Here is a 17,788-nt window from a genome sequence, read left to right as displayed (position 1 = left end):
CTCGAGTCTGGAGTATTGCCTCCTTTCCCCATCAATCTTCTCGTCCCGATAACCTGGTAACCAGCCTCCGTTCCCCATCAATTTTTCTTCTAGATCGCGACCCATAGCCGGCGGCGGTTAGGGTTTGACCACCGCTGCGGCTGCGCTCCTCCGCCGTGCGTCCGCCAGCGCCGCCCGACCCGCGTCTTCTGCCTCGACTTCTACAGTGGCCTTGCCGCGAACCCGGGCAATGGTATCGCCCACGTCGACTTCTCCAGCGGCCCCGCCGCGCTCATCGGGCCGCGGGCGTACCTCGCCAATGGCGTCGGCCCCTTCGACTTCTACTGAGGCTCCGCCGACCTCATCGGGCCGCGCGCGCACCTGGCCATTGGCGTCATCCTCTTCCACTTCGGGCCGCGCGCGCACCTGGCTAATCGCGTCGCCCCCCTCGACTTCCGAAGAGACCCCGCCGCGCCCATCATCAGGCGGCGCGCGCACCTGGCCAATCGCGTCGCCCCCCCTCGACCTCCGCAGAGGCCCCGCCGCGCCCATCATCAGGCCGCGCGCCCAGGCCAATGGCGTCGCCGCTTCTGGAGCCCTCTTTTGGCGTCGGCACCTCCCACACCGCCGTTCCAGAATCTGCGAGTATGTATGTCTTCCTCGATAGCAAAATCGAGTTGCTAGCCGAGTTGAAGAATACCACTGCAGCTAGAGAGGAGGTTGAGCTGTGCCCTCGGGAGCAAGAGGGTTCCATCGATGGCACCAGTCCCCAGTTTCTCGTAGCTTTTTCCCATGATGGTATTCTTCAACGTATGGCATCGCTTAGCTTCTTGGACGGTGCTTTTGACGAGGAGTCATTGGAAGAGGATGATACACAGATGGAGGGATCTGTAAAGGAGAAGACATGGGATCCAGAAGAAACAGAGGAACCAGAGGACGAGTCACAGTACTCAGATGATACATGGCTGGAGGAAGCTGTGGAGGAGAAGACTTGGGAACCGGAAGAAACAGAGGAATCAGAGGACGAGTCACAGGACTCATATGATACATTGCTGGAGGGAGCTGTGGAGGAGAACACCTGGGAACCGGAAATAACAGAGGAACTTGAGGACAAGTCAAAGGACATGGAGGGGAAATGGCTGGAGGAACCTCAGAAGGAGGGAACATGGGAACTGGAGGGAACGGAAACTGAAACGGAATCAGAAGAGGAGCGGATGAATGAAAACTTCTCAGTCACGCTTAGAATTTGGTCAACCAGGGCCAATCTGGTTTTCTATGGTAACATTCTCAATGTCTTAATATATATGGCCGTACAATTCATTCCAGAATCCGAGAATGTTGTCTATCGGTCAAAAACTCTAGGCTCTAGAAATTTGACTTCTATTAAAGAACAAAAAAATACCTCACTTTCTAATATGTACTTTGCTTCTTACCGAAAAAGGGTTTCCCCCCGCTTTGTATTCCAAAGCACCAACACCGAGTACAGATAACGCTGTGGCGAGCAGCACAACACACCAGGAGAAAGAAGAAGAAGAAACAAATGCCAACCACGGCAGCTTGGCAAAGCGCGGACGACCCGCCACCACGGCGCCCACCGGAAATAAATCACCACAGACCAAGGCTCCGATCCGCCGCGTACCAAGCAGCACCTCCAAGAAGGGATGCGACGCCGGCGACGCTGCTGCCCGGACGAGTCCTCAGGTTTCCCCGGGCACGCGGAGGGAGGTGGGGGTGGAAACTCCCGACACCCTCTAGGAAGGAATGGTGGCACCCGCAGGTGTCACCGCGTCGGGGCCGAAGCCGGCAGGGATTTCTCCCGCATACCAACCCCAACCTCCCAACCGGACGGAACCCACCCGCCAAACCGTCGCCCACCACCATGCGCCAACGCAGTAGCGCCGCCACCCACGCCGCCTCACTATGAACACCACCACGAGGCCAAGAGGACCGGAGAGAAGCTCTCCATGACGGGAGCAGCAACACCGACGCCGGGCGGGAGGGAACCACCTCCACCGCCGTCGTGCGGGAGGCCCGTGCCTCCGGCACCGTCGCGGTAGCTGTCCGGACGCGGCAGCGGGGCATGCCGGGCCACCCCCGGCCCAGCCAGGCCCAAAGCAGGCCCGTTAAGCCCCGCCGGCCGCGATGCAGCAAGCCGTACTTTGCTTCTTCGGTTCTACCTCTTTGTTATTCTTGAATTCTGATAAAAATAGATGGAGACTTGGCACGTGGCATATATCTTAATGACAATGCTTCTCCTTTCATGTAGATTCGACTGGTTGGATATTCACAAAAGCCTATTCTCTTCAGTGGCTTTCGATTAAAGCGATGGAATCTTTGGTACGAGAAATGAAAGAATCGAGGCACATTCTGAATTTTGATGCCTCCGTGAGTATCAACCTCTTGTAATGACCCTTTTTATTTGATATTTTTCTTCAGAATTTAAATAATACCATTTTCTTGCAGACAATTCACAATCAACAATCAATTGGGAGATGCCAATTTGAGGGTCTAGTGGTAAATATGTGCTACATTACCTTTATGTTTTGTAGTGAAAACTTAGTTACCTTACCGATTCTCTACAAAATGATGTAAAATAAAAAGAAACTAAAATTACACACACTGCAGTGGTAATTCCCTCATCTTAAATTATGTTTCGAAGACAACTACGAACATATTGGGTGAAGGGGAACACTCCTCGTTGAGTATCTCAAAAGTTTCAGTAGACATAATCAACTTAATTTCTGAGCAGCATCAGTTAAGTGGTTTCAGAAGGCAGTATACCCCAGCTTAGATAGAAAGATTGTGATGTTTCTAAATGCTCACTCAATAAAAAAACTGTTCCACTGACTTTACACTTTTCTGGTAAAGTATAGTATCTCAATGGTAAAACAGACATCACTTTCTTTTGCTGGTACTTATCAGATGGTGAAAACTTGTGGAAGATGACAATTGTGAGAGTACCATACTACCATTTCTTCAAAATGATAATGTAGCTACAGACCAAAAGGCATAAAAAATTTAATATCATATTTTTATTTGGAAAGAGACACTGTGGTTTGGGCAGACATTCTACTGCCATCCCCATTTAAAAAATATATTTCTTAACATATTATATTTCTGTAGGTCTCCTCATGTGCAATAGAGACCTTCATTGAAACACAGATATCTCCTAGCTTTATTGATTTTGAATTGGAGAAATGTTTAGGTATTTCTTCAGTTCTTTCTTATATATATCGTTGGGATATATAGGTGTGCCACCTTTTTACTAATACAGGTGATAACAGGAAAAGGGGCAACCTGCAACGTTTGGTTGTGTTCCTACTTTTATGACAAGAACCATTACGCTTTAAAGATGATCAGATTAGATAATGATGTTCAAATTCAAACAGAGCCAAGGTTTTAGATCTTTTTCATATTTTTCTTTCTGCATCTAGTTATATCTATTTTACTATTCTAATAGTTAACATTTGCAGAGAGGTTACCATTCTATCTAGCCTTAGAAATGAATACATTGTCAAGTTTTCACAGGTAATTCTGTGCACCTAGTTTCTTTTTCGGTTTCTGGCTCTTATCTGATATATCTGTGGAGATATTTCTGTGATGTCTGTTTTCACAGGTAGGTGTGGGTTGAATCTGACATTGTAGCATCCATTGTAGGCATGGGTTGAATCTAATATTGATGTGGAGTACAAAGAAGCAAGTGAAGATGGCTCTATAGTGAGTGGGGATGAATCCACGGAGTCGGAACGCTGCACTTATTTGCTCATACAAATGGAATATTGCCCAGGGTACAAATACTTGGTTATATCATCCCCCTCCCCACACATATTCTTTTATTGTTTTAAACAAAACATGTGTATAGTAGTGGATGTTATTATCGATATAATAATTTTAAGCTTACCGATGCGTTGGTGTCTTAATTTAATTTGATTTTCCACTTTCGTTTAAGACATTTGAATGAAGATATTTCAATTAATAACAGGAGCCTTCAGGATTATCTGTCGCCTCCACACGAATTTGATGCTCCAAAGTCATTTCAATACTTTAAGGAGATAACAGAAGGCCTAAAATATATCCATAAACAAGGAGTAATCCATCGAGATATGAAACCTGGGAATGTGTTTTTGGGGCTTGATGGTGTTGCAAAGGTAGGTGATTTTGGGCGGTCTTGCTTTCGCCCAAATGATTGTCCTACGTTCACAGCCACACCAAATCTTGGGACACTTGGATATGAAGCCCCAGAACTTGAAGCTGGTAAAAATATTTCAGAAAAGGTATGAAAATATGAAAATTCATATGATCTAGCCCTGGTTCTTTCTTTCATGGATATACATAAAATTTATGTTACAGGTGGATATCTTCCCGCTTGGAATAATGTACTTCTCGCTGTTCATTAGTTATGCAACTTTAGTCCAGAGGCATAATGAGTACATACAATTCAAGAACGATACTTCTCGAAAGAACTGGGAATGCTTATCATGGCAGGGCAACTCTTCATTTTGCATGGAGCTAACTGCAGAAGATCCACTAAAGCGTCCCTGTGCTGCTGATATCCTAGTAATTGGATTGATCCTTACCCATCATTCAACTCGTGTTTAATATAAAAAAAAATGCTTGAACCAAAATAATAGCAACATTTAATTGATGCAGGAGAGCCTACACAAAAGAACTAGGCTGAGTCAAAAGTGCGAGAAAAGGTAAATCCGGGACCTTTTAATTCATCTTTATACAACTACATTCAGTTTTTGTTCTGAAGTCACTGCCATGTAAATTTAGTTTCCTCAAATTATACACATGCAATCTTACAAGGCTATTGACCATATCCAACTTTCACTGTGTTATAGTGCTGAAGTAGATGACTATTTTCAAGAGTTCACATGTTGCATTTGCAACATTACTTTATGCTTCTTGTTCAGAAAAGACCCAACTTCAGGGCTATATAGTTATTGCATTGTTCTTACCTACAATAACTGGAATGGTCAATTTGGGGATGAACTTATGATGGAGGCTTCACATTAACACTTTTTCCATTAAGCTTATCAGACAATCATCTAAATTATATTTTAAAGTGCTTTTATGTTGTTGAAGAAAGGCAAAGTTTGTTTGGCACACTGCTAAAAATTAAACAAATGAAGTAATTTCGAGCCATACTTTGCCACAATTAATTTGTAAGCAGTACTTCTGGTGATATAGTAAGCTTAGTGAATGGAGAACCGTATTGGTTCGATTCACATTTGAGACTCTTAGCATCTACATATCTTTAACATCTGTTTGAATATTCAGTATTAAACACCTATGTTTATATGCGGGATGTACTTGATATCATGACAACTCTGTTGTCTATTGCATTGCTTATGGTTTTACCCTTTTCTTCCTGATGTCTGCGTTTACTGCAATGTAATTTGACATTTATCATTATTAATGGTGCAAAATATCTGTTTGTTGTTTCGTTAACGGCACTCCTATATGCAGCACTAAGAATGATGTTAAGATGATTGAAAACGAGGGTTGTGAAACTCAGTCTGAAGAGGAGCTCCGTCAAACCTGCCATCACCGTGGCCACCTAGGCCTGCGATCAACAGAAGAAATTTGGAAACAGGTTAGCTAGCATTTACCAACCATAATTTAGCATTTCATGACCTCCAATAATGCACTCAATTACTATCTGAACTATTTGTAGTTCTCACTCCCTCCATTTGATGTTATAAGTCGTTCTAGTCATCTATTATATTCTCCAATTACTATCTGGGTGGCCGACGGTCTGAGGTGTGGGCGTGCTTGGCTCCGACAGCCGGTCCGGACGGTATCTGGTGGCGATCTAGGGTTGGCGGCCGCGGGTCTCGGGAATTGCTCCTTGACCGGACACGGACTGCCATATCTGGTCCATGGAGGCCTGCTGCCCCGGCAACTTGCCTTGAGCGGGTGCTGCCCCGCCCGACGGGACCTGGTGATCCCTGCTGCCGATCATGGTGGGGGGATCTAGCACATGTAGCCGGTTGTCCTCTGCGCGTGGGCTGATATTTGTGTCCATCTCTGGCTGTGGTGGTGCCCCGGCACTATAGTTTCGCTCTCACGGTGTTCGTTTGAAGGTGGCCGCTTTCCGGCGGCTTGGTGTCCTGACAATGGTGGTGTGTCGTTCCTGGAACCCGGGCCGGCGGCCCTGGGTGCTGAGGCTGCACGGTTGGCTCTATGGCGAGCGCTGTTGCAGCGGTGGTGTCTCCTCTTGGCTATGTGGGCAACAAGGGGAGGCTGTCGGGTGATCCTAGTGTCATCGTGGCTTCGGCGATGGCGGCGCCATGGTTTGGATCTGGAGGCCTTGCGCTAGCGGCAGCCGCCTTCTCCTCGCGGGGTGGGTCGACAACCTTGGTTCGCGCTCCACTGCCGGCGCCAGCGACGCGTGTAGGTGTCGCTTCCCTCTTGGGGGCGTTGGTGGTCTCCTCACGGTGCCAGGGCTCCAGGGTGAAAACCCTAGTCCGTCCACTCGGGTTCGATGACGGTGGCGCTTGGCGTCATCACCCTCTTGAGGGCGTCGTCATGGAGCCCCGGTATCATTCGGTTGCAGCTGGCTGTCGGTACCGTGACCATTGGGTTCACGCACCCAACTGCGCACGGGCCACAATAGCCTCCCTGTCAGGAGGAACAACAAGTGAAGCTCTCCGGCAACCAGACCACCACCCCGGATAAGCGGTGGTATGCAGATCTTCGTGAAGACTCTTGCTAACAACAACATCCAGAAGGAGTCCACATCTCATTTTGGGTTTAGGACTGGTGGTATGCAGATCTTTGTCAAGATCTGTCATATCTCACTACATCAGCAACAAGGTGCGCCAGGGGAAGTTGCCCAGGCAACCCGGCAACGACTCAAGGCAAGACGACACCGGGAACGCCCATTTCATCTTGCTCGTGTCCGGCAAGCGGGGACAGCAAGCCACCGCCCCCAACGTGTGGCGTGCTAGTTCTGTGCATCAGACCTTGCACGACATGTGCCGGCTGTGCAGGCGTGCCAGTGGAGTTACAGCGGCATGGGAGCTGATTCACCACTCCGCTTACCATGTGGTAGACACCTGTATTAGTGCGTGCCGTGCTAATATCAGGTGAATGCCTTAAGTGGCAGTGATGTGACGGGTGTTCATCCCGGAAGCTAGAATATGGCGACACCTCGCCGTGCATTTAATGCTTCTACTTTGTCAGAAGGAGGTATAGACTGTCGTAGCTACTGTGGTACCCCTTGCACTATAAAAGGAGGACCGGGCTACTGTAACAAGGGTTGGACATTTGGTAGCTTACACACATAGGAGCTCGAAGACAACATTTTCCCTTCCGGGGAAAGGCTTGTAGTTCTCAGTCCACCAAATCAGCAAAACACAAGGCAGGAGTAGGGTATTACGCAAACATGCGGCCCGGACCTGGGTAGATCTTTGCGTGCTTTACATTTTTTAGTTAGTGTTGATCCACAGCTTGCGCCCACACCACGAATCGGCAAGGTGTCTCGCGTGTGTTCTGCAAACGCGTGACAACACTGGCCAACGGCTTCAGCCATGCCTTGTCACTGCTAGGTAGCGTCCTCAACGCTGGCGTCAGGTGGCCCTGGTGTTCTCCTATCTTTTGCACGTATCCCCGTGGTCTCCTTTCTTGGTCCTTGCAATCTTGTGGCAGGAGCGACACTCCACGACCCGGTGTGAGAGGGCAGTCTCAACAGTGACTCGGGCCTTTCTGGTGGTGGCTTGGGGTGTTCGGTACCACGTGTCCGGTGTTTCTCTTGGTGGCTCGGCTCCGGTCCTGATTAGTTGCCTATGGTGTCTCTTGTTAGGTTTAGCGTTTGGCATCTCATTTTTTCTTGCTCGGTGTTGTGTTAGTAGCACTTGTGCCTTTTTTTCTTCTCTTTTGACCTTCTTATATGAGGATTTCCTCACCGCTTTGGCCCAAATTACTTGTATTGCAGTCTGTTAGCAAGGAGCGTCAAGAGTTCCTAAGCCTTGTCCCTAATGGGTATCTTGTGAATTTGTGAAGTAGAATTATAGGAATCATTATCCATTCAGCAATTATTCCATTTTACTGCATATATATGTGCTGTGGAGTCGTTTAGTTCTATTTAAATGTTGTGGAGTGCAGATAGAACTGTATAACTCCATGATTGAAAAAGATACTACAAAGGAAGCTAATAGAGCATATATGGCTGCTAGAGAGGAGTCAGATGATGCCGTTAAGGTTGCTTTAAAAGAAGATGTTCCTTTAGCGCTGATTGAGAAGGTAAGAAATCCTTTCATACTTGTAAATCAATACACTGCCAAAGTCTAGCTTATGTAAATCTATACTTTATCACACTTCAGCTAAAACTGGTATATGTTCGATGTAGTTTGCTGTTAAAGGCTGTTGCTCCTTGCCCTACTCTCTGTTTTGCCAGACGATTAGAAGGGACTTATATGTAAAATGACTTTAAACAGCCTTCTTTCTGTTCATTTAGAGGGTGTAGTTGCAGCTTAAACAGTCTGCTCAACATTCCCAGAAAAAACTATTCTCTGATTTGTAGCTAGTTTTGGATAATAAATGGAACCTATGGTTCTTACAAAATTGTTTGACAATGAGAAACCCGTACTCAAACTAAGCCTCGGAGCATCTTTTCCGCATTAGAGACCCACCATGCCAAGGCTTTATATTTTTTGGATTAGTTGTTTACTCATAGTGTTACTGTGTCTTAGGTTGATGCTATGTTTCAAAAATATGAGAAAGATATTGATGGTGTTGATGCACAAACCGGAAACCACTTGCAACTGCTTGATAGGTATGTCACTTACATGTACAACTGAGCTGATTCTTATTGCGTGGTACCTCATTATGTGGTAACTTTGTTGCCATCACATCTTTTTGGCCCTCTGTGTCTGATTTACTTACCTTGTCGATGCAAGGGCTGATTCATATGACCCAATATCAAGAAGATATGTGAGAAATAATTTCGTATGTCAGAAAGCTCTCAGTTAAATTATTTCGGTGGATCATTTGCAGGGATCATGATGGTAAGGTGACCCCTAAGGAGGCAGCAGCAGCGAAAGGTTGCATAGAGAAGGGAGGCATCCAAGAGCTTATCAGCGAGCTCTCTAAAGACAAAGGTCCTTGCAAGGACTTCCCTCTTCTCTTCATGATATTGCATGGCCAATTATTCTCATTCTTTTCTGACTATTTTCTAATGCCTACAGAAGGAACGATTTCTCTGTAAGACATTGTGTAGCGGTCTCGATCAGATGCTAACAGCTAAGGCCAAGAAGATGAAGCACGGCATTAGACGGGAACCTTTTGCCTGTGGACAGCGTATTACTTCAGTTTAGCTAGAACATTTTGAATATGTCAGCTACTTGATGGCTGTGCCTTGTGTGAATCAAAAAGGCAAGACAGCCATTGTTTTGGCGCCTCTCTGGGCTGACTTGGATAGAGCGAGCAGTGACTCGTAAGGAAAACCTTCTGTAAAGAACATGAATATAGTTAGGTCTTTTTTTCTTTTTTGAACCAAATGCATTGGATTGCATTACTCGGTGGGCAAAGCTGACTCGCACGCCACTAAAGCTTGTACATCAGGGGTTACATTGTCATGGAACATCCCATACTTGCTAATACATGGCCTACTCTAGTACAGTTCCTGCTTGCAAAGCTGAAACTGAACTGATCGAAGTTTTGGTTCAGGAACATTTTCAACTCCGCTAGTGCCCTGCAGACAACTGATCGATCTCGTTCCTTTTGCTCTACACCCTGTTTTAATAACATAGAGTCAGTTTTGAAGCAGATAGCAGTGATTCCTCTGGACGAAGCCAGCTGGGCACCATGAGTAGCAGCCAATATTTAAGCGCGAAGATGATTTATTAGATTCTCAAGCCTTCCTGCTCCACATGCTTGAACAGCTACCTTCTGATCCTGGATAAGAGCACCCTAGCCACCACTATTTGTTTGAGCATGAAATGCTCCATCAATGTTCACCTTCAGCGCTCCGTGGTGAGGTGATTTCCACCGTTCTTGACATGTTTTCTTGAGCTCATTTTCCTTCACGAAAGCTTGGCAATATTCATTAGTCTCTTTAATAACAGAATATATATTATTATTATTTCATACTTTACCTTCCTCTCTAATATTTTTCCTTTCATTCCACCACTGCCGCAGAAGTACTATCGGCTTGATCTTTTCTTCTTCTTCTAGCTTGAGAACTTCATTTATAAATTCTGCAGCAGATTGTTTAGTTACCAGATTCCTTTTTATGTTCTCTACTCCTAGCATTCCCCATATTTGGGCCACTCTTTTACATTTGAGAAAGAGGTGGCCATCATCTTCAAATATTCACATACAGATCAGGCAATCCTTCTCTCCTTCAACTCCTATATTTCTCAAATTATTGCTCAAAACCAAGGAATTGTGGCCTAATCTCCACGAGGGACTCACGCACGAGACCTAACAGTCTCCGCGTCGCTCCCGCAGGGGCGACACGGGCGACCCCCGTTGCTAGCCGCCGTCGGCCCTTCCCCCCTCCCCATCTCCCTCATCGCCTCCGGAGGGGGGCACCGATTCGCCGTGCAGCCGCTGGTGAAGGGGGCGGCGAGGATCTACCCCTGGTGATGAAGGGTCAGGCTCTAAGGCGGCGGCCTCGACGGTGAGGGCGGCGTCCTTCTTGCGACAGGAGGCGCCCACCAAACGACTGGTTGTGTCCCTTGGCTGCGTTGGCAGCGAGGGCACAAAGGCGGTGATCGCAGCGCGGGGGATACTCCGTTCTTCCCCATGGCCAGATCGGAAGAAGGCCACCTGATGCTTGCTGCCCATTGCACCGACTGGTCCGATCTTCGGCAAGCTCCTCTCCGTGGGATCTGGCGATTAGCGCGGTGGGAGTTGGACTGGGAACTCTGTCCAGGGGAAACCCTTGGTCGTCGTCGGCGGCCACGACATCGGCGGTACTGCGGGCGTTGGATCCCTCCTTGAAGGCGATGTTGAGGTACATCTCCCCACTCCCTTCTTCCACCTTGCCCGGGTGAATACCCCAAATTCTTTGGATTGGGCGGCGACTGAGGGAGTCCTGAACTAGGGGGTCCTTGGGCTGCCGGTCTATCTCTTATGGGCCGGACAGGGGGGCCGCACTACTGCTGCTAGAAGGTCGTGCTATGAGACGACTCCGTATCCGGGCAGGGAATCTTTGATGCCTTGGTGTGTCCTCCAAGGCAGGATAGGAGAATTTGCATGTTTATCTTCTCATTGTAACCGACCCTGTGTTACCCTAGGACCCCTGGTGCCTATATAAACCGGAGGGTTTAGTCCGTAGAGGCTAGAAGAAGAACCATCATCATACTCACCTAGGTTTTAGTTCATCTGATCTCGTGGTAGATCGACTCTGTAATCATCCTATACACTTCAATATAATCAAGCAGGACGTAGGGTTTTACCTCTTTGAGTGGACCGAACCTGGGTAAACATCGTCTCCTTCGTCCCTTGTTACCCATTGATCAAGATCAACAGTTCGGGACCCCCTACCCGAGATCCGCCGGTTTTGACACTGACACTGGTGCTTTCATTGAGAGTTCCGTTGTGAGATCGCCGAAGGATCGATGGCTCGCCTGATCATCGGAGATGGCATCAACACCGGGGACATCTTTGTCCCCGGGTAGCTTTTCACATTTGGCAGCATCGTTCTGCATGCTAACTCGGCTGGTCATCTCGACCAGGTCGACAGCTTCGCCCCTGAGCACCAGATCAGGTTCGGTAACCTAGAATACATCGCTGACACTTGGGGTGATATGATCTTCACAGGCTTCTCAGCCTTGCCCGAGGCGCCCGAAAACCCTGAAGCTTCGACTTCGGGATCTCCTTTCGACCCAATCTGATGAAGACATCAATACCATTGTTACACCCACAACCCCTGCTGCTATACATACTGGACCAATTACTAGAGCTCGTGCAGGCCAATTAAATTACCAGGTACTTTCGTTTTTGGTAATGATTCTAATGCTCATGAGAATATGATGCTGCCTAAATGGGATACATTTGTTTTGCTTACAAATGAAGGGCCTAGCTTGGAGAAGGATGAATATTGGAGCAAGACCAAGCACGAAGATGATGGCATGCGCAAGGGGAACAAGAACGGAGTTACAAGTGATGATTTCAGGACTTTGAAGCCACCATAATGAGTGCATGAAGCCTTGGACGAAATATACAAGATGCCACTTTATAAATTTCTTCCAGAAGCTATTCTAGATGATGCGTCACCTTTTTATTGGGCCAGACCCATGTAATTTCGAAATACATAAGTATAGGCTATTTTTAGAGTCCGTATGTGTGGGGAAACAAGAGATAGGGTTGGTTTCGGACCCCTCCACTAAGGGCCACGAAATTCCCCCCTCTTCCTCCATATATACAGTCCTTAGGGCACCGTTTAGACTTTGAGTTTTGTTTAGATTAAAGTTCGCCATAGCTGCAACTTCGCGTACTTTGTTTGTGTTCAACGACCAGACAAAGGCGTCACAGAACCCCACCTTGATCAATAAAGCTTTCATCTTATATTCACAATATCCAGATTGCAATCTCAGTTTCTTGCTTGTTCTTCATTTGCTCGCAGGAAACAGACCCTCGTGGTCAGGTTGATCGTGCTCCGGCGTGGTCAATAACCTCTCGGAGTTGGTTTAGCGATTGCTAAGAGGCGACGTCCTCGCACGTTCGTAGTCGGATCGTCAAAGTCGACTTCCACCAAAGCGATATCCATCATCTCATCGAAAGATGAGACACCTTTGCCTCTATCAAGTGGTATCAGATTTCCAGGTTGCTCGGTGAGATTTTACAGTTTTTCGTAGTTTAGATCGAGTCTGTTCTTCATACCTATAGTCCACGAAAAAGCCACAAAAAATAGGGTTAGTTCATCATATTCGAACCAGTCTGAGCCATTGCATAATCTTTTCTGTATTTGCGTTGTTGAATTTGCGGTTGCATCGTCGTGTCTAGTTGCTAGTCTTAGAGTCTAGTCTTTTAGAGTTTCGAGTTCTGGTCATAAGTTGTCACGCCGCCACCGCACCATCATCATTGCCCCTGCCATCTACCACCACCGCTTATCCGCCACCGCTCTGAATCCGTATCCATATACCACCATCGATCCGTATCCATATACCACCATCGATCCGTATCCATATACCACCACCAATTCATATCCATATACCACCACCGCTGCCATATCCTACCACCATATTTCCACCACCAATCCGAGTTCTTTTCATATTCGGTTTGTTTTCGAGATCCATCTAGTTTCCGATTCGTGTTTCCTTGCCTGAGTAGGTTTCAAAAAAAAAGTCTGGAGACCCCCGGGCAGTTTTTAGGCCAAAATTTCGGCGACCGAAAATATTTTTCTCCCTATCCTTTTTTAGATCCCAGGGAGTGTTTTGAGACACTCGCCATCATAGTGATTTTTTGTCGCACTTTTTCGTCGTCGCTGCCCTGATTTCTGAAAAAAAATTGTCAAAAAAATTTCGTGCCCGTCCTTCAGTTTGACCTGGGAAGAGTTTTGAGATACTCGCCATTATAGTGATTTTTCGCAAAAAAAGGAGAAAAAAAAGAGCGAAAAAAATTCCAGAGTGTGCTTTTCCCTTGTTTACGTGCAGCGCTGTGATTTTGTTAGTGTTCTAGGCTCGCATCTCTAGCACGGTCTAGCCTAGGACCAGCACAATACCGTTGTTGAGCGTTTATTCAACTTTGCATCTCTGAATTGATTATTGCTAATCCTTTTTGCTACCATATTATAAGCCTTCCCAGATCCACATACATCTAAGTCGTGCGTTTGAATCTCCCTAGTAATCGCTCTATCCAAGCTTTGAGAGTTTTGACTACAACGGTTGCCGATCACCATCCGCTGCTGGGTAAGAACTGGTAAGAATTTGAGATTCGCTTGACGGATTTGTGACACTCCACCACCATATTCTAGTAGTCTGTAGGATCATATTCTTGTCTGTTTCTATTGCTGCTAACTATGGCAGGAACACAAGCCGACGAGATTGACTGGGAGAACATGACAAACAAGGAGCTTCATGATAAGTTTCATCAAATGTTGGGTCAACAGGTGGAAGACGTGATGGCCAGCTTTGGAAAGGCATTGGAGAGGATGGATGACATTGAGAAGACAATTGACACCAAGTTGGACGCCAAGTTCGATGAATTACTCAAACGTCTCCCACAACCAGTTCTACGCCGCGATACAGTAGGGCGAGCACAGCGTGTTCCTATTGAGCCAGGACAAAATTCTGGTGCCGCTGCTACTGCTGTTGGTGCTTCTGTAGCTCCTGCTGCTACTGCAGAGGTGGAGGACTATTACGAGGATGAGGTTGATCAAAATCAGAACTACGTGCAGCCACCAGCACCACCACCAGCAGGTCGACCTCAGGCATTTATTCGCAACGGTAGGCCTGCACCACCACCTCAGGTACGAGATCATGACCATGTTCCTAAACTGAAATTGAATATTCCACCGATTGAGGGTAGATACATTCCTGATGTATATCTTACTTGGGAGTTAGAAACTGAACAATGTTTTACATGTTTACAATATCCCCAGGAGAGACGGGTTGTTGCTGCTGTTTGTGCTTTCACTAGTTTTGCATGTGTATGGTAGTCTGAACATTGTAGATTATATCCTATTCCAGCTACTTGGGCTGCTTTGAAAACTGCTATGCATACTCATTGGGTTACACCATATTATCAACGTGAATTGATTCAAAAATTGCAGCGTTTAAGACAAGGAAAAAATTCTGTAGAAGAATATTATCAGGAATTACAAATTGGCATGATTAGATGTGGTATTGTTGAGGAGAATGAAGCTATGCTTGCACGTTTTATGGGTGGATTAAATATAGAGATTCATACCATTCTAGAGTATAAGGAGTATACTAATATCAGTCGTTTATTCCATCTTGCTTGTAAAGCTGAACATGAAGTGCAGGATCGACAAGCATTGGCGCAAACTAACTTTTCTACAGGCCGACCTTCATCATGGACACCGCGTGCATCTTCTACTTCAACTGCACCAGCACCTCCATCAGGTGCCACCTTCAGCCGTGATACAAAAAAGCAGGCACATCCACCTTTATCTGCCAAGAGCGCACCTGCCAGGCCTGCACAGAGTTCTTCTTCTTCCATGGCATCAACAGGGCACACAAGTGATATTATTTGTCCTCGTTGTAAGGGAAGAGGTCATTATGCGAGAGAATGCAAATCTCAGCGTGTGATGATTGTTACTAAGGATGGTGGGTATGAGTCCGCTAGTGACTATGATGAGGAGACATTGGCTCTTATTACACGTGAAGAACATGATGGAGATGATTCTGATCATGAGACGCAATACATGGCTCCTGAAGACGCTGACAGGTATGAATGTTTAGTTGCTCAACGTGTTTTGAGTGTGCAGGTCACACAAGCTGAGCAAAATCAGAGGCACAATTTGTTCCATACAAAGAGAGTTGTGAAGGAACGTTCTATGCGCGTCATCATAGACGGAGGGAGCTGCAACAACTTGGCTAGCATGGAGATGGTGGAGAAGCTCTCTCTCACCACAAGACCACATCCACATCCTTACTACATCTAATGGTTCAACAACAGCGGCAAGGTTAAGGTAACACGTACTGTTCGTGTGCATTTTAGTATCTCTACATATGCTGATTATGTTGATTGTGATGTGGCACCTGAAGGAAATATGCCCTAGATGCAATAATAAAGTTATTATTTATTTCCTTATTTCATGATAAATGTTTATTATTCATGCTAGAATTGTATTAACCGGAAACATGATACATGTGTGAATACATAGACAAACATAACGTCACTAGTATGCCTCTACTTGACTAGCTCATTAATCAAAGATGGTTATGTTTCCTAACCATAGACATGTGTTGTCATTTGATTAATGGGATCACATCACTAGGAGAATTATGTGATTGACATGACCCATTCCGTTAGCCTAGCACTTGATCGTTTAGTATGTTGCTATTGCTTTCTTCATGACTTATACATGTTCCTGTAACTATGAAATTATGCAACTCCCGTTTACCGGAGGAACACTTTGGGTGCTACCAAACGTCACAACGTAACTGGGTGATTATAAAGGAGTACTACAGGTGTCTCCAAAGGTACATGTTGGGTTGGCGTATTTCGAGATTAGGTTTTGTCACTCTGATTGTCGGAGAGGTATCTCTGGGCCCTCTCGGTAATGCACATCACTATAAGCCTTGCAAGCAATGTGACTAATGAGTTAGTTACGGAATGATGCATTACGTAACGAGTAAAGAGACTTGCCGGTAATGATATTGAACTAGGTATTGGATACCGACGATCGAATCTCGGGCAAGTAAACATACCGATGACAAAGGGAACAACGTATGTTGTTATGCGGTTTGACCGATAAAGATCTTCGTAGAATATGTAGGAGCCACTATGGGCATCCAGGTCCCGCTATTGGCTATTGACCGAGAATAGTTCTAGGTCATGTCTACATAGTTCTCGAACCCGTAGGGTCCGCACGCTTAAGGTTTCGATGACAGTTATATTATGAGTTTATGAGTTTTGATGTACCGAAGGAGTTCGGAGTCCCGGATGAGATCGGGGACATGACGAGGAGTCTCGAAATGGTTGAGACGTAAAGATCGATATATTGGACGACTATATTCGGAGTTCGGAAAGGTTCCAAGTGATTCGGGTATTTTTCGGAGTACCAGAGAGTTACGGGAATTCGCCGGGGAGTATATGGGCCTTATTGGGCCATACGGGAATAGAGGAGAGAGGCCAAAAGGAAGGAGGCCTGCGCCCCCCTGTGGTCCGAATTGGACAAGGGGCGCAACCCCCCTTTCCTTCTTCCTCTCCCCCTCTTTCCCCTTCTCCTACTCCAACAAGGGAGGTGGAATCCTACTAGGACTAGGGAGTCCTAGTAGGACTCCACACTTGGCGCGCCCCTCCTAGGGCCGGCCTCCTCCCCCCTTGCTCCTTTATATATACGGGGGCAGGGGGGCACCCCATGACACACAAGTTGATCTACGGATCGTTCCTTAGCCGTGTGCGGTGCCCCTCTCCACCATATTCCACCTCGGTCATATCGTCGCAGAGTTTAGGCGAAGCCCTGCGCCGGTAGCACATCATCATCGTCACCACGCCGTCGTGCTGACGGAACTCATCCCCGACATTTTGCTGGATCGGAGTCTGGGGATCGTCATCGAGCTGAACGTGTGCTGAACTCGGAGGTGCCGTACGTTCGGTGCTTGGATCGGTCGGATCGTGAAGACGTACGACTACATCAACCGCGTTGTCATAACGCTTCCGCTTATGGTCTACGAGGGTACATGGACAATACTCTCCCCTCTCGTTGCTATGCCATCACCTTGATCTTGCGTGTGTGTAGGAATTTTTTTGAAATTACTACGTTCCCCAACAGTGGCATCCGAGCCTAGTTTTATGCGTAGATGTCATATGCACGAGTAGAACACAAGTGAGTTGTGGGCGATACAAGTCATACTGCTTACCAGCATGTCATACTTTGGTTCGGCGGTATTGTGAGATGAAGCAGCCCGGACCGACATTACGCATACGCTTACATGAGACTGGTTTCACCGTTACGAGCACTCGTGCTTAAAGGTGGCTGGCGGGTGTCTGTCTCTCTCACTTTAGCTGAATCGAGTGTGGCTACGCCCGGTCCTTGCGAAGGTTAAAACAGCACTAACTTGACGAACTATCGTTGTGGTTTTTATTGCGTAGGTAAGAACGGTTCTGGCTAAGCCCGTAGCAGCCACGTAAAATTTGCAACAGCAAAGTAGAAGACGTCTAA

General features: G+C 46.7%; 1 protein-coding gene across 7 annotated transcripts; it reads left to right on the top strand.

The window, feature by feature from the left end:
* On the top strand, nucleotides 1-9,606 carry LOC123070995 (eIF-2-alpha kinase GCN2). Of its 7 annotated transcripts, XM_044494440.1 has the most exons (16): nucleotides 2-1,257; nucleotides 2,246-2,364; nucleotides 2,443-2,493; nucleotides 3,103-3,184; nucleotides 3,264-3,375; nucleotides 3,453-3,507; nucleotides 3,637-3,767; nucleotides 3,962-4,253; nucleotides 4,330-4,536; nucleotides 4,630-4,676; nucleotides 5,452-5,578; nucleotides 7,922-7,967; nucleotides 8,090-8,229; nucleotides 8,679-8,761; nucleotides 8,983-9,086; nucleotides 9,174-9,606. In XM_044494440.1, exons 1-16 carry the CDS (start codon nucleotides 555-557, stop codon nucleotides 9,191-9,193), a joined length of 2,319 nt encoding a protein of 772 aa, XP_044350375.1. In that variant the 5' UTR covers nucleotides 2-554; the 3' UTR covers nucleotides 9,194-9,606. The 7 variants fall into 7 exon arrangements, 3 of the variants coding, with proteins under 3 accessions (XP_044350377.1, XP_044350375.1, XP_044350376.1); XM_044494442.1 differs by lacking the exon at nucleotides 3,103-3,184 and having other exon boundaries at nucleotides 1-1,257; nucleotides 3,254-3,375; XM_044494441.1 differs by lacking the exon at nucleotides 7,922-7,967 and having other exon boundaries at nucleotides 8,092-8,229.
* The last annotated feature ends 8,182 nt before the right edge of the window (nucleotides 9,607-17,788 follow it).

This window comes from Triticum aestivum, chromosome 3B (genome assembly GCF_018294505.1).
Source record: "Triticum aestivum cultivar Chinese Spring chromosome 3B, IWGSC CS RefSeq v2.1, whole genome shotgun sequence".
Taxonomy (NCBI): domain Eukaryota; kingdom Viridiplantae; phylum Streptophyta; class Magnoliopsida; order Poales; family Poaceae; genus Triticum; species Triticum aestivum.
Note: the sequence above shows the minus strand (reverse complement) of the source record. Positions and strands in the feature narration are given on the sequence as shown.

What these genes read in the sequence shown, in the direction of transcription:
- LOC123070995 (XM_044494440.1), top strand. Translation starts at nt 555, where the DNA reads ATGGCGTCGCCGCTTCTGGAGCCCTCTTTTGGCGTCGGCACCTCCCAC. An exon ending in ACATTGTCAAGTTTTCACAG is followed by an intron (nt 3,508 to 3,636) that starts GTAATTCTGTGC and finishes CATCCATTGTAG; the next exon opens with GCATGGGTTGAATCTAATAT. An exon ending in CAAATGGAATATTGCCCAGG is followed by an intron (nt 3,768 to 3,961) that starts GTACAAATACTT and finishes AATTAATAACAG; the next exon opens with GAGCCTTCAGGATTATCTGT.